Source organism: Phyllostomus discolor, chromosome 7, assembly GCF_004126475.2.
Source record: "Phyllostomus discolor isolate MPI-MPIP mPhyDis1 chromosome 7, mPhyDis1.pri.v3, whole genome shotgun sequence".
NCBI classification, from domain to species: Eukaryota; Metazoa; Chordata; class Mammalia; order Chiroptera; family Phyllostomidae; genus Phyllostomus; species Phyllostomus discolor.
Window position 1 is genome coordinate 100,729,377 of NC_040909.2, and position 27,592 is coordinate 100,756,968.

At 43.1% G+C, this 27,592-nt stretch overlaps 2 protein-coding genes across 4 annotated transcripts in view; both read left to right on the forward strand.

Annotated features, from left to right (window-relative positions):
- The first annotated feature begins 2,804 nt into the window (after positions 1-2,804).
- Positions 2,805-4,517, forward strand: RRS1 (ribosome biogenesis regulator 1 homolog). The gene has a single exon (XM_028533685.2). The coding sequence runs from the start codon at positions 2,925-2,927 to the stop codon at positions 4,020-4,022; it is 1,098 nt and encodes a 365-aa protein (XP_028389486.1). The 5' UTR covers positions 2,805-2,924; the 3' UTR covers positions 4,023-4,517.
- A 1,346-nt stretch (positions 4,518-5,863) lies between these two features.
- The window catches only part of ADHFE1 (alcohol dehydrogenase iron containing 1), a 34,517-nt gene continuing 12,788 nt past the window's right edge, over positions 5,864-27,592 (forward strand). Inside the window, exons 1-10 of one of the 3 annotated variants that reach the window (XM_028533910.2) lie at positions 5,864-5,965; positions 12,665-12,702; positions 14,382-14,428; positions 15,734-15,787; positions 15,968-16,122; positions 16,271-16,467; positions 17,927-18,004; positions 19,481-19,586; positions 23,601-23,753; positions 25,543-25,641. In XM_028533910.2, coding sequence (XP_028389711.1) covers positions 5,907-5,965; positions 12,665-12,702; positions 14,382-14,428; positions 15,734-15,787; positions 15,968-16,122; positions 16,271-16,467; positions 17,927-18,004; positions 19,481-19,586; positions 23,601-23,753; positions 25,543-25,641 — 986 coding nt within the window. In that variant the 5' untranslated portion in view covers positions 5,864-5,906. Of the gene's footprint in view, positions 5,966-9,849; positions 12,304-12,664; positions 12,703-14,381; positions 14,429-15,733; positions 15,788-15,967; positions 16,123-16,270; positions 16,468-17,926; positions 18,005-19,480; positions 19,587-23,600; positions 23,754-25,542; positions 25,642-27,592 lie in introns of those variants that run through there. The other 2 variants (XM_036031174.1, XM_036031175.1) reach the window with 2 other exon arrangements.

Below are 27,592 nucleotides of genomic sequence, written 5' to 3' on the forward strand. Positions count from 1 at the left end.
TCACCAAACCATTATGATATGAAATATTAAAGGGACTTATTTAAGAAAAAGAAGAAGATCAAAACTATGAACAATAAAATGACATTAAATACATATCTATTAACAATTGAATCTAAAATACAAACTAAGCAAACAGGAAGAACACTCTCCATGGATATGGAGAGTGTTTTGATGGTTGCCAGATGGGAGGGGGATGTAAGGGAATGGGTGAAGAGGTGAGGGTATTAAGGAGGACAAATAGGAAGTTACAGAATAGCCATGGGGATATAAAGTACAGTATAGGAAATGGAGTAGCCAAAGAACTTATACACATGACCCATGGACATGAACAAAGGTATAGGGATTGCCTGAAGGACTGGAAGATGCTGGGTAGAGGGGTGCCAAGGGGAAAATATTGGGACAACTGTAATAGCATAATCAATAGAATATTTTTAAAAAAGAAAGGTCTATGGGAGGGTTGAGTGGGTGGGCTGGAATGGGAGTAAAAGGGAGAAAACTGTACTTGAACAATGATTAAAATTTAAAAAAAAGAAAGGTCTGTTTACGAGGCTCATTCTTTCAAACATCATGTATTTCATACCTATTTTGCATTCAGCACTATGCTCAACAAAGTAGAAGTAAAAATAAGTCTCTGGTCATCATGGAAATTAAAATCCACTTGGACTAAAAAACCATTGAGCACAAAATAACTAGAATTCAATTAAGAGTTGACTTGTATGATTCAAACCAAATACCATTTCAACCAGTGAGAATGCATGCTACCCAGCACCTGTTGATATCTCTCTTCTCCCCCCGCCCCCCACATCCCCAACACAGGTTGATAGAGATGAATCCTAGATAGTTGTACTTCTATTAAACGCCCAATCATGCCATATGGTAAATTTCTCTTTACCTTTCTTTCTTCTCCACTGTTCCATAAGGTCTCGATTATCTTTGCATCTATTGTCTGGAACATGGAAGGCATTCATATCTTTGTTAAATGTATGTATGAATCAGAAGCTAAGCCAATTCCAGAGTAGCTGCCAGTGTCCTTAACTCTCTCCTACAGTAAATCCCAAAAGCTTTAAGGTTAAAATCTATTACCTAATATGGCCATTGACCAAGACTTGGCCCAGAGGATGACTGGTATTAAAGATCTGGTGCTGAGTGTTCAGGTAGAAAGGCTCAGAAAAACCCTGACAAATCCTAAAATGCTTTTAGAAAAGAGGTCGAAAGAAGATTCTAATACAATGCCTGAAGTATAAAATGTGTTCAGTAAATATTTTATGAGTGAATGAACAAAAGATAACTGAAGAAAGATAGTGAGCTCAAAAGGAGACCAAACTCAGAAGACAGGTGTGACAGATGTGGCTGTATCTAAAGCTTTCTGTAGCAGAAACTTAACTGAGTCTATTTCCTAATGGCTATTATGTCCATTTCCATATGTTAATTTTCCAGCATAACCCCCTCTTATTACTCCCAAACACCTTTTAAAGGAAAACAAAACCTCTTCACCCCACAGGTAGCTGTGACTCCCCAACTTGACTGGACATACTCATCATCTAGAGATCTTGCTAAAATGAAGGTTCTGAAGTATTACGTCTGGGGTGAGGCCAGAAATTTTGCATTTCTAACAAACTCCCAGCTGGGGCTATTGACGCTGGTCCAGAGACCATACTTGTAAAGTCTTAAGAGCCTAGAAGACATTTTACAGAGAATATAGAAGTAGTGGTAAAGCTGTGAGTAAGCTTCCTCCTGCTCCCGGATTTCCTAGTTATGTAACATTAGACAAGTCACTTTACCTCTCTGAGCCTTCCTTTGTCATCAGAGTAACATGGTGAATAACAACAACTAAGACTTACTGAGCGCTTACCATGTACCATACACTGTATCATATTTATCACCTTATAAATAGGACTTACGTTAAACAACCTGCCCAAGGTAGGTACAGTACACCTGGATCTGTTTCTAAGTAGTCTGACTCAAGAACCTGGTGTTTAAGTCATCGTGTAAGACTGCCTCTTCAGCCTAGCTCCTGCAACTTTTACGAAGATTAACTAATACCTGGTGAGTAACACAAGTTCCAGACTCTAATCTAAACTGCCTTGGGGACATTTTAGTTCATCTATCTTTATATCAACCCTGGAAGGTTATGGGTTTTAAAATAAGCCCAAGTAAGTTAAAGCTGAAGGTCAAACAGTGGCACAGTTAGGACTGGAATCCAGGCAGTCTAACTGCAGGACCGGTCGCTCTTTTGCAACCAGTCAAAAAAGGAGGCAACCAGGACTCCAGCCTACGAGCGCTCAGCAAGCTGCGGTGGGCGCACGCCACTCAAGGCGGTCTGTAAGCCCTGCTTGCTCCCAAAGCAAACCGAGTCTCTCACACTTAGCTTCACGTTTTCTGTGGAAAGAGTCTTTCTTGGGCCACAACCAGGATCCGCCCCCCGCCCCCCCCCCCCCCCCCCCCCCCCCGCCATGCACGGGTCAGTGTTCTGGTGAAATATAATTTGTCCAGTCCCAAAAAGGGCTGACTGGCTAAACATCTTGAGAACACATTTTCACTTTGTGACAGAGTCGCTCCGGAATCCCGCAACACTTAGCCCCAGGAACTTGCGCCGCCCACCTGCGCCGCCGCCTCCTGAGAGACGCAGTCCCATTTAGAGTCTGCAATTTGTAGATGGGGCTCCTCGCGCCAGTTCCACCTCCACCCCAACTGGAGCCAAAAGGACCGCTTCGAATACCATCTGCTCTCCAACAGCGCCCTCTGCCGGCCTCTTCTCCAGTTGCTCGAGTTATGAACCAATTCCGGTTGCTCCGGAAGTAAAGTTTTCTTTTCCGGGGCGCGCCTACGGACGTTCGCACGTGGTTGTGTTTCCCCAGTTTGTGCCGGTACTGGCGGGCAAGTAATTTGAACTGTCTTCCCGGAGTTAGTCGAGCCCCGGAGCCATGGAGGGCCAGAGTGTGGAGGAACTGCTGGCAAAGGCGGAGCAGGACGAAGCCGAGAAGCTACGGCTCATCACGGTGCACAAGGAGCTGGAACTGGAGTTCGACCTGGGTAACCTGCTGGCTTCCGACCGGAACCCCCCCACGGGCCTGCGGCGCGGGGGACCCACGCCGGAGGCTGAGCTGAAGGCTTTGGCGCGGGACAACACGCAGCTGCTCATCAATCAGCTGTGGCAGCTGCCGACGGAGCGCGTGGAGGAGGCGGTGGTGGCGCAGCTGCCGGAACCCATCACTCGCCTGCCGCGGGAAAAGCCAGTTCCCCGGCCGCGGCCGCTGACACGCTGGCAGCAGTTCGCGCGACTTAAGGGCATCCGTCCCAAGAAGAAGACCAATTTGGTATGGGACGAGGTGAGTGGCCAGTGGCGGCGCCGCTGGGGATACCAGCGCGCCCGCGACGACACCAAGGAGTGGCTGATCGAAGTGCCTGGCAATGCCGACCCCTTGGAGGACCAGTTCGCCAAGCGCACCCAGGCTAAAAAGGAACGGGTGGCCAAGAACGAGCTGAACCGGCTGCGTAACTTAGCCCGCGCGCACAAGATGCAGCTGCCCAGTTCGGCCGGTTTGCACCCTACCGGACACCAGAGTAAGGAGGAGCTGGGCCGCGCCTTGCAAGTGGCAAAGGTCTCCACTGCTTCTGTGGGGCGCTTCCAGGAGCGTCTGCCGAAGGAGAAGGCACCCCGGGGCTCCGGCAAGAAGAGAAAGTTTCAGCCCCTTTTTGGGGACTTTGCAGCAGAGAAGAAGAGCCAATTGGAGATGCTACGAGTCATGAACAGCAAAAAGCCTCAGCTGGACGTGACAAGGGCCACCAATAAGCAGATGAGGGAGGAGGACCAGGAAGAGGCTGCCAAGAGGAGGAAAATGGGCCAAAAGGGCAAGAGAAAGGGGGGCCGGCAGGGTCCTGGAGGCAAGAGGAAAGGGGGTCCACCTAGCCAGGGGGGGAAGAGTAAAGGAGGTTTGGGAGGTAAGATGAATTCCGGGCCACCTGGCTTGGGTAGCAAGAGGAAAGGAGGGCAACGCCAAGGAGGAAAGAAGAGGAAGTAAAGTTCATCCTTCCACCCGCCTGCCTGTAAACTAAGAACTATTCTAAATGTTGAGGTCCAAGTCCTGTAGGGGGGATAAAAGAACTTGAGGTTCATTGAACTTGAGGTTGTAGGGAAAGACATGCTCTCCCCTCAAGAAGAATGTAAATGTTGGACTTTACAGATTAATGTTTTTTGTGTTTTTTTTCCAACAACTCCAGGCCTTTGGCTGGAAATTTAAAGGATGTATTTGAGGACATAAGAATTTGGTCAAACAGCCATCTTTTCTCTCTTTTTTTTTTTTTTAAACTTTGGATGTGGTGTGAGGGAGAATTATTAGGCGTTATTTTTATAACAAGCTTGTGTATTTATCAAAGGTAGGGCACAGAAGATCACATTTTTAGAACTGGCCTTAAAAGTAATTGTGAAGTTATTTAATAAAAGTGTGTCTGTAGCTAATATTGCTTTTAACTCTTTGGCTATTGGTAGAAATTTTAAGTAAAGTCAGTGACCTGGATATCTGTACAGATAATTTTTGTTTACTTTGTAAAAAACACAAAGCAACTAAATTGTGATTATTTCAGTGATACCACTGTAAGAAATCATACTTCTTTTAGTATTAGATATAATATAGAAGGTGTAGTATAACTGGTGTTTCTGAAAAAAGATTTCCTGCTTTTGAGCACTGAAAACATTGATTTGTCATGGATGATAAATTTGAGCCTAAATAATGGTAATAATCATCCTTAATCCAGAAAATACTCAAATCTTTCAACATTTATGCTCCCAGTTTATTTAGTTTCAAGTAGAGTCTGTTTTGGGAAGACAGAAAACCTACAGATTTCTTAATTGGAATATTATCTTATTATCTTTAGATTATTTTGTCAAATTGACCTGCGCTGGTTTGTTTGGGTGGTAAAATGGTTATAGCTATTCTGGGTCTCTTTTTCCTACTTGATCTCAGTAATTTATCCTCGTAAATCTAAATATCTCCTTAAAAAGATTCATAGTAGATCTAGAATCCAGGGCGGGGTTTGCTGCTATTACCAAGCTAAGAGTCACTCTACTCTGCATTTTGGTCTGACAGTTGATAGGAAATTAAAATGGGAAATTCACTTTTTTAACTGTTCTCATTTTTATAAGGTTACTTTTGGAAATTCTTATGAAAAAAATACTGATTTCTTACAGGATACTTAAGATACATGCTCAATCATTACATTGGATACTTTCTAAGTTAAAGTTGAACTTTGCCAAGTTGATCATTGATCAGCTATTCCACTTGGACATGGATGCACTTGGGGCTGCTGTGCCCTCTCAGAGAGTATAGGTTAATCATGGAAAGTTTTAAGCGCTCATGAAACGATTTAATAGAAAATCCTGAACAACATCAAAAAGCCACACCATTCACAGAGCATTTAACATTTAACTTTAAAAATTTCAACTTGGTGGTGGTGAGGGGCCATGTTTGTGTTTACACTTGCATGATTTGGCAGTTGAACACAACACAGGCCCTGTAAAAAAGGGACCCTTGGGCTTTTTGCAGGGTTCTTCTTTGCTAAAACAGTTTAAGTAGTGTCTTTCTTTTTTCTGAAAGTACTTTAAGAAGTCAGAATCGCATTTTAAAGAAATTAGTTGGAAAAGAAGGATCTTGCTTTTCTCGTTCCCCTCGTGTGAATTAGAAGTATTCGAGACCCCACCGAGCAGTTACTTTTACAGCAATTTCAAAGATGGATGGGGAGACAGCTGCTGAGACGGTTGAAGTATTGGCTGGTAGGAAAGTGGTCCCGAGCCCCAGGGCTGAGGCTGGTGGGCAGTCCCGGCCCAGTGGGCGGGAGGAGGCAGGCGCTGCAGGAATTGGCCAGTCTGGGGATTGGGGGCGGGGCCACAGGGAGACAACCACGCAGTCATGGCCGCTGCCTCCCGCTCCCGGGTCGCGCACTTGCTGAGGCAACTGCAGCGTGCGGCGTGAGTGCGGGGCCTGGTGGGCGGGCAGGGGACCCGAGAGTGCCATCGTGCCCACGCAGCCCCTCTGGGTGTGATGCGCCTGAGCCCCGCGCATTCTCCCTTGGGTTACTTTCATAAACTTGAGGAAGGGGCTACCGCAGTGCATGGCCACTTTGCACTGGGCGAGACAGTTCCACGCAATCATGCACTGCGCAGTGAAGCAGGTTTTTACCCCGTTCTATATGCAGTTAAGGAAACAGGCCCGGAGAGGACACTGCCTGGCCCCACGTCATATCAGACGCCTCATGGCTTGGCACAGTGACCAAGACAAATTCGTGTATCCAATCAATGCTTTTATATTGGGTGCATGTTACCAACATACTATTGGTAACGTGCCAAAAACTATTCTAGGAGCTGGGGATACAAAGATGAAAGACACTGGAGCACTCTAAAGTCTAGTAGGATATAGGGTTGAGGGGTTAGGGTTTGTAAAACGGGTCTGGGCAGAATGCAGCGGACAGAGGGTGTAGAAGAGAAAGATGAAGCTGAGGAGTCACCCGAAGCTTCACTTGCATGCGCAGCACTGTTACAGCAGGAATGGTAAAATGTTATGACGTGTGTGACTCCTCTTCTGTTAAGACAAAAATGCAAGGTACGTAAGCAGCTGCCTGATAAAATTCTTGTTGGATGTGCCAGTGCAATATTGGGTCTGGAAAAATTCGAACAAATGGGTGGAGAAAAATGAGGGGCTAGGGGGCACTAGAGAGAAATTTCAAGCCAAGGGAAGGGAAGCACAAGAGGCAAGAGAAATAGAAAGTCAGCACCCTCCAGCCTCTTCATAGGAGAAGACAGATGGTGAAAGACCATGAATAGAAAATAGAACTTACTGAGCACTTACCATATGCCAGGCACTGTCCTACACACTTTACACATGCTATTATTAATAGTAACTGTAATCCTTACAACAATCTTCTGCAATACTGTATTGTATCCTCATTACAGGTGAAGAAATAAAGGCATGGAGAAAAAGAATTTGTCCAGTGTCACATAGCTAAGCAAATGGCACAGCTGTAATACGAACTCATATATTCTGGTTTCACAGTTCTTGTTCTCATCTAAGGAGTTTGAATTGTGCCGTGTGGTTAATGGAAAATTGTGGAAGCAATAATTCTTACTGTGAAACACTAATATGTTGAAATGCCCCATGAAAAAAAGAATTCAGTAGCCAAATAGATTTGGGAAACTAACTGCTCACTGCTGCATAGCTCTCTTGGAGAGTCAGGATGCATGTGAGCACAGGAAGGGCTCTGAGAAGTCGTGCAAGGGGAACAAATGGTCAGTTGTATTTAAACTCTTCATTCTAAACTTGTGTCATCATAGACCTTTTCACCAAGCAACACCATTTCTATCCCGTGGAAGTGTCATATAGGTGTTTTTAGAATGGTTGCATGAGAAAGGTGTGTGGCATAATTAGAATTAGGTTAGAGCTTTCTGGTGGCAGTGGAGAAGAAATACTAGAGGTAGTTGTAGAGTGCTCCAGCTCAAAGGTGATGGCTTCAGACACCAAAGAGAACCAGTCAGTACAAGAGGTAGATGTGAGAAATATTGAGGGATTGGTTAGAATCAGCAAGATTTTGTACAGTTTTAGTGAGATCGGGAGAAATTGAGGTGTCTGCCTGGAGCATCAGGTAAATATTGGGGACATTTACCAAAGTCAGGACTATAAGAGTTCGCTTTAGGAGGAAGGTGATGACTTACAAGTCCTGGGCATTTTGAGTTGGACATGACTCGGGTATATCCAGATAAAGACCCCCAGCTGGGAATTGAATAGATTGTTCTGGAGTTCAGGTTGAGAGCGCACCATGAGTGTGGCAGCAAAGGCCCTGGCAAACTCGGCATAGAGGCAAAGGGCCGAGAATGAAGTCCTAGGGAGCAGCACTGTTACAGCCTGAGTAGTAAAATGGTGTTTTGTTTGTCCTACACATTTTTTTTACAAGGTAAGCATTTAAAAGTGGGACTTTTCAAATAAAAATCTTGGAAAATTGGGAAATGGCATGATGGGGCCCACATCTGGAGGAAGTCTGCAGGGGCCGAGGTGGTGGCCACCGTCTTTGGACAGGGCAGCACTCCAGCTTCCTGAGAGACCCAGCACAGCCCACTGCTCTCTCCATACAGCAGCTGCTCTGACGTGCTCTGGCCTCTTATTTACATCACCTGCTGGCCTCCTTAGACATCAGGATTTGCAAATAATTTGCATTTTGAATGGAGGAAAAGGAACCAGCATTGAAGGACTGAAGTCCTGGCCAAAGGAGATGGGAGAAAGCCCAGGAGGGAAAGACATCACAATAACTGCAGAGTTACAGAGTTCTCATCCTCTGGGCTGGGGTGCACCAGGAACAAAATAACCCAACATCCCTGGCACTTAATTGTGTGCATGGGGCAGGTGGAGCAAACAATAAACTAGTAAGTTTAGAGTAAATTAGATGTTGATGAACAAGATAAAGTGAAGGAAGATTGGATGTTGGAGGAAGGGATGCAATTTTAGAAAAGATGGTCAGGGAAGACCTCATTATTTCATATTACTGCTGTCACAGATAATTGTGAACATGGTGGCTGAAAACAACACACATTTATTCTCTTAACAGTTCTGAAGTTTGGGAAGTCTAAAATCAGTTTTACCAGGCCAAAATGAAGGCCACACTCCCTTCAGAGGCTCTAGGGGAGAACCCATTTGCCTTGCTCTATCCAGCTTCTAGAGCTGTGCTCCTTCAGTTCCTCTGCTTGTGGCCACTTTCTCCAGCTTCACAGTCAGCAATGTAGAATCTTGCTTCAGTAGTCACATTGCCTGCTGTGTCCCATCTCCCTCTGGCTCCCCTATGAGGATGCTTGTGATTACATTTAGGGCCCAGCCAGATAATCCAGGATAATCTCTCCATCTCATAATCCTTAATTTAACCACACCAGCAAATGTGCTTTATAACGTAATATTCACAGATACCAGGGATTGGGACCCCAGATACCTTCAGGGGCTCAGCTGACCACACTCACTGAGAATTAACTGTTGCAGAAAGACCAGTGGAGGGAGGGAGTAAACCGTGTGGCTGTCTGGGAAGGTGCCTAGAGGTGGAGTGTGCCCAGTGTGGTTTCAGAACATGGTGCCTGGAGCAGAGCGCATGAGGGGGAGACAAGGTCAAAGACATTGGGGACCAGGTGGGTGGCCAAGGAAGACCCCAATATTTTTTACCTAAACAACTGGAAAGATGAATTTGCCATTAAACTGGAGGGATGAGGCTTTGAGGGAACACCAGGAGCTGAGTCGTAGGCAGGGAAACAGAGATGCCTGATAGATATTCAAGTGCAGTTGAATCTGGAACTCAGGTGAGAGGTCTAAACTAGAAGATAAATGTGGAAGTCATCAGCATAGAAGGTATTCACGGCCATGAGACCAGGTAAGGTTACTCAGGGAGTGAGTGTGGAAAGAGAAGTGTCCATGGGTAGCACCCTAGGACCCTCCAGTATTCAGACTCAAGAGCATGAAGAGCAGTTGGTCAAGGAGCAAGCAGCCAGTGTGGGAGGGAGAAAACCAGAGAATGGTGTCCTGGAAGCCAGAGGAAGAAAGTGTTTCCAGGAAGGAGGTAATGGATAAGAGGATGTTGTTGACAGGTCTGGTAAGGTGAGAACTGAACTGAGAAGTGAGTCATGTATTAGCAAGGTGAGGGTTTTAGTGACCTTGTCAGTGGAATCATGGGGTGAAGGCCAATTGGAAAAGGTTCCAGGGCTGATAGGAGAAAGAAATTGGAGAGAGGAGGTACAGTCAGCTAAAGGGAAGGAGAGAGGTGGGGCAGCATCAGGAGAGGGAAGAGGAACGAGAGAAGGTTATTGTTTGCTTTGTGGGGTGGGGAGATAAATCCATTTTACTGAGGGCCTTTCTGGAGGGTGAAGGGCTAGGAGGACCAGGAGACCTGAGGTCCTCTGCCCAGCTGGTGTTTCCTGTTTCACAGCTGCTGAAAGCTGTTTGCTTTCTAATACAATATAGGAAAAGGTCTATTAGGAGGGAAATTTTTGATGAGGAGGAGAAAGAAGGAGGAACAACTAGTAATGCCCTTGAGTGGGGCTGAGACATAGTACACAGGTAAGGGACAGGCGTTTGCTAAAAGCATGGCCGGTTTATTAGTGATACACGGAAGGAAGCCAGGTGGTTGGGCCAGAGGAGGAGGGGGTGGGTGTGGGGCTTGCTCTAACTGGGGTTTCCTTTACTTCTCCTAGGAGCCAAGAAGCTCATCAGTAGCTTCAGTCCATTCTAAGAATGTGGGGGAGACCATAGTCTATTCTCCCTTCCCCAGGGAAGGTTCTGTGTCTTTGCACACCAGGAAAACAGAGAAGGTCAGAAAATTTAGAATGTCTTCATTCATTACTCATTTATTCGGTATAAAGGGCATACTTTGTGCCCGGCACTACGCTAACCACTGCAGATAAAGTTGTGGAAAAGGTTAGCTCTTGCCTTGTTATCACAAAATTTACATTCTCAAGGCAAATGGAAACAGAAAAGGGGCACAGTGTGGTAACAGTTTTAATGGGAAGGGAAGTGCAGGGATCACAGAGAGAGGCTGCCTTCCCTGGCCCCCAGGCCTTAGGGAAGAATCCCCAGGGGAACTGACATCAGAACTGGCAACGAAAAAGAACACTAGTTACCTGGAGGAGGGGGGAAAGTAAGTTCCAGGCAGAGGAAATAAGAAGAACAAAGTTCTGGAGACAAGAGCATGTGTGGTTGATTGAAAGAACCAAGTTTATTTTTCAAGAGCTCAGCCCCAGAGATGGAGGGTGATGAGGAGCCAGGCTGGAGAGGTTAGCAGGGGTTCATCTGAACTTTATCCCAAGAGCCACGACGAACCATCAAAGTACTTTTAAACAAGGGAGTGACATCATTGGCAATGTACCTCTGGCCACAGTGTGGCAAAGGTGGAGTGAAGAGAAGCATGTTAGGAACTTCATAGAAAGCCAGATGAGAGATGACATGGGAACCAGAGAGTGGTAGAGGGCCCCAGAGTAGTGGGTGGATTTGGGTAGAGAAATACTGGGGGCCTTGATGCATGGTTGGTTGCAAAGGTGTGAGGGGTGAGCCCAAGATAGAAGCCAACATTTAAGCAGTGGGCAGAGTGGAAAAGAAGCCACAAGGAGAATAATTGCAGGTGAGCAGGGAGCCCTAGCAACCAAGAGCATTTCAGCCACCCAAGGAGGGGTGGCCCACAGTGTCCAGTGCTATGAGAGCAAGGTGCTGGGAGGAGATCTGAGGAGTGACTATTACATTAGCAAAGTTGGGCTTGTGAAGACAGCAGCCGATTTTAGGGGGCCAACGAATGTATGGGAGGCAAGGAAATGGGGCCAGCTGATGTAGGTCAGGAGCACAGCACCAGAGAAGGAGCAAGCTGGAAGCGACATGAGGTTGAGAGTTCTAAGCATGAAAATCTTAAACGTGATACAAGATCAAGTAAGGGGGAGAACTAGTAAATACAGGACAGACGGAGGTCCTGATAAGGCAAGAGGAGATGGGGATTCAAAGCACAAATGAGGAGTAGAAATAGTGAGTTGAGGTAGCCTCAGAGCCTGAAAAATATAAAATAAAAAGAGGAGGGTGAGTAGCATTGGAAAGCTTTGCGTGTCATCCCCCCCCCCCTTTGCACCTCTTTTCTTGTCCTTGGGGGACAATAAGCCCTCCTGTGAAGAAGAAACACCTGGGCCTTGCCTACTTTCATCTCTCCTGGGGGAGCCTGCAGCTGGGTCAGACCGGCGGGGATGCTCCTGGGAAACCTGTAGCACCTGGCGTGCTCAACTATGCCCACGAGATGGCAGCCGTGATTCACGCTTGCGCTCACACTGGCTTCCCCTGCGGTTTTGGCTTTCAGTTTTTGAGATCTTGACTACCACTGAATTCAACCCTTTCTTTCTCCTTCCTATTCAGATGTTTTCATTACAAATTTGAATGTAAATTTATACACTCACGTATCTATAGGAACCCCGCTATGACAAAGTCCTCTGGGCAATAAATATAAACAAAACCCTTTCTCAACACTCAAACATAATAAGCAGTTCAAAAGGAAGCCAGAAAGAGGACTGCCCACGAACAAGGAGGCTACCAGGACAGGGAAGGGATACGGAAGGCAAGGGTAGAGGAGCAGGTGTGAGCGCAATTCAGGCGAAAGCTGACAAGCACAGGGGTCTGGGAGGTGGTCGCTGATCCCTGAATCTTGGCAGAGGAAGGACAAGGTGGAGTCAGGAGGTGGTCTCAGGAAGGCCAGTAGATGAGGCCCAGAACCTGTATGAAAAAAAATTAAACACCTGAGGACAATGGGAAAACACAGGTGGGGAACAGGAGGTATGCAAGTAGTTAACCTTGGGTCAGTTTGGCCAAAGCTTCTAACGGGTAAGAGCTGAGACCAGGGACTCCAACTTAAACTTGTCTGTGTCCCCAGAGTCCTTATTTCAGCTACCCGTGGGTATTTATTAAGTACTACTTGAATAATTAATTAAAGAAAGAGCTTACAACAGCCACTTTTTTTGTCCATGGTGATTTCTGATTTTTTTATATGTTCAATCTTTGCCAAAAGCTGCTATTTTGCTAGCATAGTAAGACTGCAGAGCAAGTTACTTTGTCTTATCTTTGGATTTTCTAGTTTCACTTCACAGTTTTTCCTTTGTTTTTTTTTCCCCCCTTCTCCCTAGATGCCAGTGCCCAACTCATTCGCATACTTACTCCCAAGGTAATAATACATTTTGTGCTTTTAAACTGGCCACAATTTATGCTTCCACAGCTGGCACTCCAATACATTTGGGCAAAGGGTGAAGCAAGCAAATCCAGGGATATAAGCAGGCTGATGAAAATGGTTGCCTTCTCATTAGAAACTGGTAATATGTAGTTCTAATTACACAAAGTTAGCTGAATGTATGCTGCTGATTGTGTGTTTGGCTCTAATATATGTTTAATGATATTTATAATGTTTTTCTGTTTTAAATAGAATTATTGCAAAGCTAAAAAGGATGCCATGGAGAGACTCTTAGGATTGTCTGAGTTATCAAACAATTAATAAAGATGAAATCTTTTGAAGGTTCTAATACATCTGAAAAAAGAAAGAAGCTAAAGAGCAAGGTGGTTCCTAGAATGAAAAACTTTGTGCATTAATTTTAAAAATAATATTCTATTAAAAATAAAATTAAAATAGAATATTATTCTATTTCTTAATAATTAAAAATAATGACAAGTTTTCATTTCCCACAAACGTCTTAATCCTTACCCACTCCATTGTCCACAGACCAGCAGGAAGCTCATTGCAGCTTCAGCAAGTCATCAGAATGTCACATGAATTACTGACACAAATGCTGATTTCACCTCTTGGAAGGAAAGGTCAAATATAAACAGCAAGGCAAGGAGAGGGATAAAAAGTAAGGGGGCTGGCCAAAAGGACCCTAAGCAGAAACCCCCAGGGAGGCCCATTGGGAGTAGAACAGAAATAGAAAAACTGAGTGTTTTGCGGCTGGTGGAGTGACTCACACTGCAGGACAAGCCAAGGGCCCTCCCATTTATTAACGGCCTTCCACCGAACAGAAGGTTTTCCGGCCCTTGTGAACCTGTGCAGAACTTTGTCTTCAGCTGATTTTCTCCAACTTTTACTGGATTTTAAGAAAGAATGGGGAATTTCCTATTTGGGTGAATAACATTAGTAATTTAGAGAAAGTTAACTTCACAATTTAATAGTGTCCAATTTATGTCATTTCCTAAACTTGAGTCACTAGAGTAATAGATTAGACTAACCAGGACTGATTTAAAAGTAAGTAGATAAAAACAAGGACATTTAGTGGGGCCCTCTTGTTGTTCCAATATGGCAGAAAATCGTTTTGCCCTACCTACAGCCATTGCAAAGAAGTATCAATTTACAAAAATTTGTAATTACATTTCAGAAAGAAAACTAAAATTTTTATATTTATAAGCTTGAGAAATAGAAATATCTCACTGTGACATGTAACCTCCATGGAAAAGTTATTAATTGAAACAAATGATCACAGTTGCTATAAGAAGTATGAGCAAGATTCTAATTAATGAATCTGTTAATAATTTTTCTCTAACAATAACCCAACTCTAGAGCCTAGAAGATATCTTTTTCTAAAAGGTTTTTATACATTATATTTTCAAAAGTGTATTTTAATTTCAATGGGGAAGATATTTTAAGTAACTTTATTTTCACACAATCAAATCAAGTTAGCATTGCATTTTCTTGGAATATGGGTTTTAATTTTAATTTGATATGCAACAATGAAAATATAGTTCAGGCAAGGCTACAAGGGAAATGCTTATGTTCACTGCTAGAATACTAATTTACTATCAAACAATGATATTTTGCTTTGTTTTTGAGGCCTACTCTGATACTAAGTTTTACATTTCCAGCTCCTGGGATTTCACCTTCTGGAAAAACAACAGATTATGCCTTTGAGGTAAATTTATCAGCCATTCTTTCTTTTATGAATGATCTAAAAAATACAACTAGAGTATTTTGCTTATGCATTATTATCTCATTTGAAGTCTGCTATTAATTGGTGTCCTTTAATCTCAATATTTGATCAGGCCCTATTTAGCAAAACACCTTGTTAGGATAATGGAATATAAATTTTCTGATAAATGAGTAGTGACTAGAATACCATCTTCTGTACAGCCATTAAAATAGGACAAATTCCCAGTTCTACAAACTTTCCAGTTTATATATATTGTATGTTAAAGCTTCTTTAGTTTTGTAAGTATAACAACCCCCAAAGATTGCATCAAATAACCTTTTGACACTAGAATAAAGAAATAGCTCATTCTGATGAATCTTTATCACACTGTAATCACATAATTATTTGTTTAAATCCATGTCTTCTCCTAGTTCAGGACTTGTAAATTAAATGTCACCAGGGGCGGACAGCCAGCCAGCCCACGAACAGGCTGGGTGAGGACAGTGCTGAATGCACTGAGCACGCAGGCCCTTCTGAAGACTATGTCCTCCCCTCAGCCCCCACATGATCGCTGCCACATGGGAATGCAGGCCCGTGCGCCATTATTCCAGAGAGATCACACAGTAACATTGGATATTTTTACGCCAATTTTTAAGAGTTATGAGCCAACTCAATAAAGAAGAAATCTAAACATACTGTGGATCAAACAAAACACATCTTTGGGCCAGTAGTGACTATTCATCCATTGGTATAAAAGCTCTTCTCTCAGCTGTAAACTTTATGAGACTTTCTCTTGTTCATAGTTGTACAACCAGAGCCTAGCACAGAACCTGGAGCATAGCAGGCACTCGGTAGCATTGGGTGGGTAGAAAAACAGGTGGACAATTGGATGGATGGATGTGTGCATGCATGCAAGGGTAGTTGGATAGATGAATGGTTGGGTGGTGAATGCTTGGATGAATGAATGAAGAGGTGAAAATATATGAGGAATTAACAACACTTAAATTGAAAAATAAGAAATTTGAGAGGTAATTTAGTTATGGAGACAAAGAAAGACAGGCATTTCAAGCTGAGGAAAGAATTGAGAGTTTATGATGTGTCTGGAAAAAGATAAGTAATTTCAGTGTGGCTAGAGCTAAGGTTTGCTTAAAGAAGTAGGGTGAGTCTGAGGCCAGACGGAGTGAACAGGAAGGCCATGCTATGGGACATATACTTTATTCTCCAGGCAATGAGGACATATTTCAGGCTTTAGAAATAAAGTGATTAATCTCTCATACAGCCATCACCAAAATCTTTTTTTTTTTTCAGATGGCTGTTTCAAACATTAGATATGGAGCAGGAGTTACAAAGGAAGTGGGAATGGCAAGTATTTAAGATTTTTCGAGTTTACTGTAGAAGTTACATTATCTTTTAAAACAAATGCAAATGGACAACAATTGAGTCTTTGTTTTAAAAAAAAGTTTAATGTTAAGTTGGCCAGAAGTATCTATTACATTTCTAGTGTAATCAGACCTAACTTATAAGTTATTTTTGTTGTTGTAGGACCTGCAAAACATGGGTGCTAAAAATGTTTGTATGATGACAGACAAGAACCTCTCCCAGCTCCCTCCTGTACAAATAGTTATGGATTCCCTGGTGAAGAATGGTATAAACTTTAAGGTTTATGATGATGTGAGGGTGGAACCAACGGATAGAAGGTATTTTTTTATTGTCGTTTTTATTTACTTTAAGTGGAACCCCACACATATCACTGTTGTTTGAAACTTGCTGCAAAAATTACTTAGTGACATGTCAGTTTATTTCTGAAAAATATTACATAATGGCTTTTCCTTTCCTTTCTCACAGCTTTATGGAAGCTATTGAGTTTGCCAAAAAGGGAGCTTTTGATGCCTATGTTGCTGTGGGTGGTGGCTCTACCATGGATACCTGTAAAGCCGCTAATCTGTATGCATCCAACCCTCACTCTGATTTCCTAGATTACGTCAGTGCCCCCATTGGGAAGGGAAAGCCTGTTTCTGTGCCTCTTAAGCCTCTGATTGCAGGTAAAGACCGTTCATTTGCTTGTTTCTTCATTTGTTTTGTTTTGCAATTGGCAAAAGGCCTTAGGAAAAATGCAAGCCAGGAATTCTAGGGTATGTGTTTCTAAAGCTTTCTGATTTCTTCATTTCAGTGTAGTACCTTGTTTAGAGATCAAAATAGAGCAATTCATTTATGTTTACAATGTTGATCTTCATTATTGCACAAATGGAAACAGTTTGGGCCAGTGGTAGGAAAGTTTGCAGATTTAAGCTATGAAGTCACTGTGCGAAGGAGGAGGGAAGGCCATCGTTTACATATCATTAGATCCCCTATAGGTACATTTGTATTCTAAGCCCCACTCTGTTTTGTCCCATTTTGCCAGTCAGTGTGGAGTTTAAGTGGAACATTCACTATTATTTTTCTGGTGTTGACTCAACCCTTTCCTTTACATAATGGCTCTTCGGCTGACCTGAGGCTTTGTCTCTGCCCTGGGACATGTGGCCAGCGTGGCCACATAGCTCTGGGAGACATCTGCTCTGTGGCTGCAAGGGGCACAGACATGCAAATGCAAATCAGAATAGCTTGTCTGTTTCACACAGACCTTAGCAGCTTTCTGCTTTTAATTCCCTTTCATTTTCTAACTGTTAGCATATTACTGTTTAAAGTTTTATAGCTAAAATGCACTAACCAGTCACTGGAAAATACCAGTTTAAAGTCTTGTCTTTTCTCTTCTGTCCCCATTGTTAACAGGCCTCTGAGGGGATAGGAGTGAGGTGGTGGCAGATGAACTGCTTTGATGGGAATGAGCAATCAGCAGGGAGCAGCATAATTGATGTCTGGCAAATGGAACCCTCTGGTGAAACTGTGTCGGCATCACACAGAGGGGTGATTAGTAAAGTTTAGAAACTTGACAGAACTACAGGGCCAAGCCCAGCAAAGGCAGAGCATTACTGTGCTAGCTGCCAAGACGGAATAAAGACATCTTTTAGAGAGGCAAATGCAAGTTTTCTTCCTGGAGTTACCCAGCAGCCTGCATTTGAATATCCAACCACAGCTGCTTCAGCTCTGGTGCTAGAGAAGCTTGAGGTGCCCAGAACTCCACCCTGTTAATACAGAAAAAGACATCATACATGCGTGTTAAACCTACATGTGGTTAATACTGACATGAACACCATCCATACATGTTAACACATATACAGGCATCACATGCATACTGACATGCACATTCATGTTACACACATGCATGTTAACACAGACATGCACATTATGCATGTTAATGCTGGCCTGGGCATTGTGCTGTTGTACATGCCTGCTAATGCAGGCACACACATGCATGCGTGTGAATAGAGATATACACATCAGACAAGCAACAGGGGCAGCAAAGCTTCCTTCTCTTTGTTCCTTATTTCCTAAGGCTGAATTAAGTATCTCCACAGACCTTTATTTAGATGCTTTATTAATATTAATATTATTTTGTTCAAGTCCCAACTACTTCAGGAACTGGGAGTGAAACTACTGGAGTTGCCATTTTTGACTATGAGCCCTTGAAAGTAAAAATTGGTAAGAACTTTGCCCATTAGCTTAAAAACATTCTCTCTTTTACCTTTCAAACCTAGCCCCTTTTATTTAATCCTAATATTTAACTATCAAGGAGTTATGGAGTTAAGGGAAGGGTATGTACATATACACACTTTTTTTCTTTTTTTAAGTAGATACAAAATTAGGAGGCTAATAAACTTCTTTTTGAGAATTACCTACAAAAGTGTATTGAAAAGCCTTAAGTCTTGATTGGCCATTTTTCTGCCAAAGTTAGTGATGGTACGTCAGTAATAAAGGGTTATTCCTTTTCTTGGACATCTTTTTTACATTTAAAACCAATTTCATTGAGATCTAAATTTTATATAAGATTCCTACATTTTAAGAGCCTGGCTTGATGTACTTGATGACAAATATAGACACCCAGGTAACTACGACCCCAATCAAGATACAAAGCATCACCATCAGTCCAGAACAATCCCTCCAGTCCCGTTCCCAGTAACCACTGTTCTGCTTTCCATCTTCTTTGTCATTTTTATCCTATCTTCTCTGACTCTCAGCTAAGCGAGTGGAAATGTCCCTCTCTTTGAGTGTAGCTCAATATCCTTCTTTTTTTTAAAGATTTTATTTATTTATTTTTAGAGAGGAAAGGGAGGGAGAGAGAGAGACAGAGAGACAGAGAGACAGAGAGGGAGAGAGAGAGAGAAACATCAATGTGTGGTTGCTGGGGGCCATGGCCTGCAACCCAAGCATGTACCCTGACTGGGAATCGAACCTGCAACACTTTGGTTCACAGCCCGCGCTCAATCCACTGAGCTATGCCAGCCGGGTCAATATCCTTCTTTCAGGCCTTTGTAGCAGAATAAATTGACATTCGACTACACATTTATAGTAACTTCTCTTTTTAAAATTAAATTACATTATCCTTTGACATCAAGAAATAATAATAATTACCAACACTTAAATTTTATCTTACAATTTTTTAAAGACATTCCCATAATTTTATTCAATGTGATCCTTACAACAGCTCTGTGAGGGATGGAGGCCCTGTGATTGTGTAGTCGAATCTCACAGAGAACTCAGGGAGGCTAAATGACTTGCCCAAAGACACATGATCAGTTGCAGAGCAAAGACCCAAACCAGGGATGAGCTAGTGAACCAGCTCTCTAACATTTACTAAGCGAATAAACCCTGATTTGTATGGCATTTGCCAATTCCTGTGATATAAATACTCCCACCATAGCCAATGACGTCACTCAGCCTGCCTTTGGGAAGAGGTGCACATGCTTGCCTCCTACAAAGTGAAAAGAGCTTCTGCTCCACTGAAAAATTCAGGTTTCTAACTCCAGATCTCTTTCCATGCTCCTTGCTGCCTCCCTACATGAGAATAACTCTTATCTCATATTTTTTATTTTTTAGGATAATTTGTTATGCTAAAGTTATTCAGTGTTTGTAAATGAAGTCCATACCTATAGCCTCTATTGAAAATCCCTGTCCTAGGCATTGGTTCCCGAGCCATCAAACCCACGCTGGGACTGATTGACCCTCTGCACACCCTGCATATGCCTGACCGGGTGGTCGCCAACAGTGGCTTCGATGTGCTTTGGTAGGTACCTAGAGGGACATTTTCAGTGCCTGCATCTATGGACAGTATTTTCTTTTCTTTTTCTTTCTTCCTTTCCCCGCCACCCCCCCCCCCCCATAATGAAAACTTTTATTACGTGAGCTGAAATAGGAGGGAAGATTTATTTGCCTTTCTGGGCCTTGATTTGCCTCAGATAGAACTCCAGCTCCTTGCCCTGGAGCACGAGCCATCTGCTTGTCCACACTGGCCTGGCCTTGGAGCGATGTGTTCAAGAAGCTTGCCCTGCTGGAACTGCTCCTCTAGAAAATGGCTGATTGTGGCATTCTTTTTCCTTTCTTCATATTTCTCCTGAATTTTCCTTGATCTCTTTTTGTTTGAAGTCTCTTCTTCACTCAGGAGTCAGTTTGGCCCTTGTCTTGTGGCCCAGGGACAGACAGTGCATAGTGGGACTCATACCACTGTCGGTATGGTGTGCTATCAATAAGCATGATGCAGTTCTTTGCTAGGGTCTTGGTACAAACCAGTTTATTGTTGAACACATTTTCGACAACATCAATACCCCTTGTGTTGTGCTTACAACACTCTGAGTCCCAGGAGAAGTTTCCCATGTCCAACCTCAAGGCTCAGTACTTCCTATTGCTTCCCTGCATGCAGACTGCGTGTATGAGGCATGAGCCAATCAGTATTGGCAGCAGGGAGTCCCAGCTCACATTTTTGCTTCTTGTGGCAGGGCTTTCTCTTGCCCTCAGTCTTGTGGCACTTGTGCCAGTTGTTCTGAGAGATGCCCATGGCTGGGCGCCGGCTGGAAGAGCACAGTATTTTCTTAGTGAGAGTACTTACTAAGCATTCACTGATTAGCTCTCCACAGCAACCTCAGTGTAGACTGTCATTATCCCCTTTCCTAAATGAAAATAAGGATGCTGTTAGTGAGCAGCATGGTGAATAGGTGAGGCTCTGGGTGAGCCACAAACCTGCTGTTCAGGATGGACCACCCTAGCTGCAGCTGTGGCCACAGGGACAAGCAAAAGGAGCAGTTGAAGCTGGCATGCCCCTGTGGCTACACTAACCAGAGAACACCCAGGGTTGCCGCAACATGGAAGAGGGCAGGGAGAGAGCCGACATTCCCTGAGCTGGACTGTGCACACCGTGTCAACACTTCATACTCATTATCACCTCACCACAGCTCTGTGCCCGATGAAAAGGAGAACTCTCTTTGAGATGTTTAGTAACTTGCCCACAGTTATATTGTGAGCTCCATGGGCTTCGGCTGCTTTGTGTGGTGGCTCCCTAATCAGTGGCTTCTACCACTGACCTCACTGCGGAGCTCCAGGCCATTCATTCCAGTGGCTTCATGGAGGTCCCCATAGGCACTTCACACCACAGGCACTTCATACCAGCATGTCCCAAACTACCCTATTTCATCCATTTGCACATGCACATTTTTTCATATTCTAACATCTCAAATCAGAACATATCTTAAAATCGGTGGCATGGTATAGGGTTTTGTTCTCCAGTGGTGCAGTTTTTTAAATGGTACATTTTATAATGCACAGCACCTTAAGTTTGATGAAATCTGATAATTTTCTTAATTTCCACCTCCCTTCCTACCCCCTGCCCCAGCCAACATACCTCACACCTTCTACTCTGATTCTCTTACCTTAGTGAGCAACAGGACTCAGTAGGGACACCTCCTTTCTCTCATGACCACACTAGCCATCAGACCCTCTACCTTGTCCTGCTGAATCTCTCTCAGATCTGCTCCCGCCTTGATGCTCCTGCCTTGGTGTAGGCCTACCCCAGCTCTTGCCTGGATGGTTGCAGTAGTATCCTCATCAGTCTGCTTGCTTCCATCCCATAGTCCTTCTGTCCGTCCTCCAGACAGGCCTCACCAAACTTGCAGAATGCAAGATGACCATCAATATACACACACACATATACAACTCTACCTTACAAGTCTTTCAGTGGCTTCCCACGCCTAAGGTCCAAAGGTAAATTTCTTTGGCCCCAGGATATCGCCAATGCTCTGCTCTTTATCTGCTTGTATAACTGATCTTCCAGTTCCGCTGGAGCATTCTCTCCTTGATGGAGCCTTTGCTGACCCTGCCCTCCCCTCTCCTCAAGTACAACCAAGCATTCCATCCTTTGCACTTCCCCACTGGGGGGCCTGTACATTGCTTCTGAGACACCTCTCTTTTCACATGCCTGTCTCCTCAATGCACTGTGACCTTGGTGAGGATAAGCCCATCTTACTCACTTATCTATCCCTGCCCCTTGGCACATCATAGCTGTTGAATGAAGTTTGCACAAGCAGGAGGCAGCAGAGTTAGTATTCAATTCCAGGTCTGTCCAAGTCTGTGGTCTGCTTTTCTCCCTACATTATGCTGCCTGCCAAAAAATTGTACAAAATTGTTTTCTACTCTGTCCTGGCCAAAGTCGTCAGTACTTTGAAAAGTTGTTCTCTAACAACTTGGAAACAAGGGAAATAAGAGTATCCTCCTTAACTGGAAACTACCTAATAAATATATAATGGACCAAAGAAGTCACCTTTAAGTGAATGACTCACAAGCCCAAAGACTTCACTGTTAATCAAAAAGGTGTAGGGGTGGGCTCAGAAAAAAAAATTATGGTACTTACTCTTCCAAGTACTTTCTGCGGAAGAGAACCACTGGCCTGAAGTCTCTACCCCTGGCCCCCAGTGGCCAGTTCTGGAGATAGACACACCCATGTATTTGACCGTAGAGGCAATTCCCTTTGTTAGGACTTCACGGTCCTTCTGATTTGAACTAGCATCCATAGGACTTGCCAACGGGGAGAAAAGGTGCCCTCTAGAAGATTCAGGTGCCTGTACCCCTCAACAGTTATATTTCTCTTTATAAATTTGACTTTCAGATTTTATACATAGTTTCTGTGAGCTCAGCTTGGTGAGACAGAGCTGCTCTTGGGTCCAGAATCAAGATACACGCAGGGTACCTCAGTGGACCTCACCACCCTGTCCTCTTCTCATGGACACCTTATTCTTGCATTGCCCACAGAGTCCCTGTTTAGAACCACAAAGTCATAGCACCTGTTTACCAACTAATTTTTTAAAAGTTCCAATGCTTTGTTCAAAAGATGTTATCTGCTTCTCAAGTATAGCAGAAAGGAAATTCTCCATTCTAAGACTGAAAACTATAATTCATGCAAAAAAAATCGTTCATGTTATATTGTGTTCCCAATGCATCATTGATCTGGATGGTTATATTTATTATTATCTTCAGCAGTAGATCAGCCAGAATTGATGGCTGGCTAGCAGTGGGTGGAAACTCTGAAGCTTGGGTGTTGAAATAGCCAACCCTGAATTTGGGGTACTTAAGGAAGAAGAATTGGATTTTTTTCAGGACAAGAATTAATAATAACAGTGAATAATAAGTTTTACAATGTGCTGCTACCATATGATAAGAACTTTACATGAGTCAACTCAATTCAACAGTAGCTCCAGGAAAATGTTGCATTGTTTATTCCCATCTTAGAATCACAGGGAGATGGTGACAACCTCCCAACCCCAGCCCACAGTGGAAAGGTCCAGTGCTAGGATTTACACCTGGGCAGGTGACCCCAGGGTCAGTGTTCTCACTCCCTGCACTTACTCTTAATGGGAGGCTAGTGTAATTATGACCCTACTTGCGTAGTATAGTATTTGATTAATGCAAAGTATAAAATAGTAAACATGCTTTAGGAGGAAATAACTTTTTTAGATTCAGTGCATTTCTTCATGACTTAAATATTTAAAAGTTCAACATGGTAAACGTTGTTGAGCCCTTCTTTGTTTGTACCAGAAGGGCTCAAAAACACAGCAGTGCTGTTAATGTAAGCTTCACTATATTAATTTCTATAACAAGCAATGACTATTGTGGTCAAGAGTTGACCAGTGGAATGTATTGTGGTTATCAGTGCCACATAGCATATCCACAGTGAAGTGAATACATTTGTAATCCTAATGTTGGGAAGGAGGAAGACCACACGTTCCATCTGTGTATTTTAAATATTTCTTGTCAGCCATGCCCTGGAGTCCTACACTGCCCTTCCCTACCACATGCGGAGCCCCTGCCCTTCAAATCCCATCTTTCGGCCAGCCTACCAGGGCAGCAACCCAATAAGTGACATCTGGGCCGTCCACGCCTTGCGGATCGTCGCTAAGTATCTAAAGAGGTATGCCACTGAGAAGGGATAAAAATAGAAGAGGAAAACCACATTCCACCTTTACATAAAAGTAGCATGCCCAATCCTGATACGTCTTCAGTAAATCTCTTCAACAAAAGGTCAGTCTGGGGATGTAGGGAAGCATCTGCAAACTCCTGGGAGCGTGAAGTGTGGGGAGTAGGGGGACATGTGATGACAGGTGAAAACTAGGTCCTTTAGTCTAAAAAGGACCAAAGACTAAAAGGGGGCAAAATAGGAGCCTCTAATTTATGAAAGAGGCAGATACAAGGCTTATTCACTGAAGCCCCCAAACCAAAGCTAGGATGAGGGGAGATGTCCTTGAGATTTGGCTACCAAGAGCAGACAAGAAAACCACAGAGGCAGATGTGGGCTGTGCCTGTCTGGGCCCAGGGCAAAGGCATACTCAGATGAGCTATATTTAAGAATTAAATGTGTGGAGTTGTCTGTCCCAGGAGATACAAAAGGCTTCCTAAAAGGTTATTCAAGATTTGTGAATGACATAGCTATACTAGGCCCGTGGGTGAGCAAATAGATATTTAGAGGTGAAAGCTGATCCTTGAGGCATGAAGACATCCACAAAGTCAGACTCACTTCCATATTTATACATAAAGGAGGGAAAGAACATGGCAAGTTAGGCCTTGATGTGAGCATGGTTCCTCCTCTGGCCCTGAGCTGGAAGCTACCCTGAAGAGGAGACTGGACGGCATTTGTGACAGAGCCAGGGGAAGGGACGCCAAACTATTTCAGACTTGTGGGGACAACTGGGAAGCACAGAAGCATTTGATTTGGTAGAAGCAGATACAGATAACTGTCAGCTGATGTGTTCTGGCAGGAGCAGAAGGTTTGGCAGAGTAGCAGTGAACAGAGGAAAGGCTGAAGCTCCATCATCAACTCTTTCATCTTGTTATTCGGGGAGCACAGAGCAAACACCGGGTTTTGGAAAGGAGACTCAAACACTCAGCCATTTCAAATGAAAGGGGGAAAAGACCATGGCACTCTTATTTCATAACAGGAACCCTTCACTCCAGGCACATTGCAAGCAAGTGAGAAGTGGTGTGCTTGCCAGTCTTAGGCTTCCTCCCTAGGGCAGGGTTTCCACACAGAGTGTGCAGGAAGGCTGAGCTGCTTCTGAAAGGGGCCTTTGAGGATTTGCTTTTCCGAAGTGGCACTGGGGACAAATAGAGCAAGCAAAAGCTGGTCCTACAATAACATCCCACTTCCACAATAATAAAGATTAAAATAACATGTGTAGTTTCCACAGATAACATAAGAAGCCTCCAGTGGGCCCGGCTGGGGCAGTGTCACAGAAAGAAAGATGGCTGGGCGGGCTGCGTGTAGCCTGCAGGTAGCCCCAGGCGACAGGGACTCACTCCAGTAAACCCGTCTGGGCCCTGTGCATTCTGAGTGTATGTTTACTTTAAGGCCATTCACAGCTGCAGTCAAGGTCATTGACAAATGAAGAAGAAGAATGAGTCTGAGGGCACTTTGCTAGAGCAGCGCTCATAATCCAAGGGTCAGTGCTCTGCTTCCCCTGGCGCTTTTATCACACAAGCAGCCTGACAGCGTATTTATTATGCCTCTGCTGAAACCATTGATGAAAAAATGTTTACCCTCAGTTTTTCTTTAGAAGACAAGATGTCATTTGAATAAGTTGCCTAATTTTTCTTCCTACCAAATAGCATTTCTTTTTTTCCAAATTTTTCCCTAAGGTGGCTCTTTATTCAGTAGGAAATGCCAATGTTGATGTGTTATTGTTAGGTATTTATATCATCCACAGGGCTGTCAGAAACCCTGATGATCTAGAAGCAAGGTCCAATATGCACTTGGCAAGTGCTCTTGCTGGCATTGGCTTTGGAAATGCTGGTGTTCATCTGTGGTGAGCAAATTTAAGATTTTATTTCTTCACCTAAGCTATGGCTTCTTAATTTTTAAATGTTTATAACTTAGGACAGGTGTTAAGATTTCAACATGTTATAGAAAGAAGGTATTTAACTTAGCATCCTGGAATATTCTCTTAATTCAAATGTAGTTTATTGGGTTATAAGGGTTTTTTTAGTAACAACTTTATTGAAATATAATTCACATACTATATAATTCACCCATTTAAAATGTACAATTCAGGGGTTTTTCATATATTCACAGAGTTATCATTACCACAATCAATTTTAGAATATTTTATCACCCAAAAGAAAAATTCTATACCCCTTAGCTGTCACCCACCAATCCTGCTATACCCCCAGCCTCAAGCAACTACTAATCTACTTTCTATCCATAGATTCGTCTATTCTGGACATTTCATACAAATAGGATCATAAAGTATCTGGCTTTTTGTGTCTGGCCTCTTTAACTTAGCATAGTATTTCCATAGTTCATTCATGCATGTATTAGTACTTCACTCCATGTTATTGCCAAGTAACATTCCATTGTGTGGGTATAACACATTTTATTTATTCATTCACCAGTTGCTGGACAATTGAGTTGTTTCCACTTTTTAAAAAATTTTATTTTAATCATTCAAGCACAGTTTTGTTTCCACTTTTTGGCTATTGTGAATAACACTGCTATGAACGTTCGTGTACAAATTTTTGTATGGACATATGTTTTCATTTGATTTATATGCCTGAGAGTGGAATTTCTGGTAATTTTATGTTTAGATTTTGAGGAACTTCCAGGTTGTGTTTTCACAGCAGCTGCATCATTCTACATTCTCACCAGCAGTGGCTGAGGGCTCTGATTTCTCCACATCCTCGCCACATATTGTGGATTTTTAAAATCCACAAAATGTAGATATTTTCTTCTAATCTCTCCCAAAAAAGAGAGATCAGAATCTTTGCCATTAGCCCAGAATTAACCTGCTTAGTCAGAACTTTATTGGTATATTGCCTTAAAATTGAAAACCAGTGAACACTGAGGATTAAGAATAGGCCTTTGCCAGGGAGGGAACAATAAAATAAATGGTCACCCCCAAACTCTGCTGCTTAGAAGCACACCGATTATCACTCTTCCCAAAAAGCAGGTGAGCAAAATCTATCAAAGTTTGAAAAATGTGTTTACCCCTTGTCCCACCAATATTACTTCTAGAAATGTATCCTAAAAACAAATAATCATATGACCAAAGTGTTTTCTTATAAGAATAATCACCTAAGTGTTATTTATAACTGAAAAACTTGGAAACAACCTAAATTTCCTACAGTTTGGGAATGGTTAACTAAAGAGCAGTACTTAAAGAATAAAATAAGGCTATTAAAAATCATGTTTTAGGCCACAGCTGGTGTGATTCGGTTAGGCATTGTCCTGCAACCCAAAAGGTCACCGGTTGATTTCTGGTTGGGGCACATGCCTGGGGTGCAGGTTCAGTCGCATATCGTGGCACATACAGAAGGCAACTAATGGATGTTTCTCTGTCACATTGATGTTTCTCCCCCTCTCTTTCACCCTCCCTTTCCCTCTGTCTAAATCAAAATAAAAATAAAATTTAAAAATAATGTTTTAGAAGAATATAAAATGATATGGGAAAATGTTTACAAAGAATATTAAGTAACAAAAGCATTGTTTAAAACTGAATGCACAGTAGGATCATATATTAAAGATATGCATAAAAAAGTGAGAAGGAAATAATTCTATAACAGTTATTTTGAGGAAATGGGATTATGGGTTATATTAATGTTTTTACAAAGAACACACATAACTATTAAAATAAAAGAAACAAGCTAAAATATTGGCTATCATTGGAAAGGTACCCTTGAAGTCTGCACGAACCCTTTCACATCATGAAAACACACTCAGCAATAATTTTCTGAGTACTCTGGAGCCTGGGAAAGATAAAA

What these genes read in the sequence shown, in the direction of transcription:
- RRS1 (XM_028533685.2), top strand. Translation starts at nt 2,925, where the DNA reads ATGGAGGGCCAGAGTGTGGAGGAACTGCTGGCAAAGGCGGAGCAGGAC.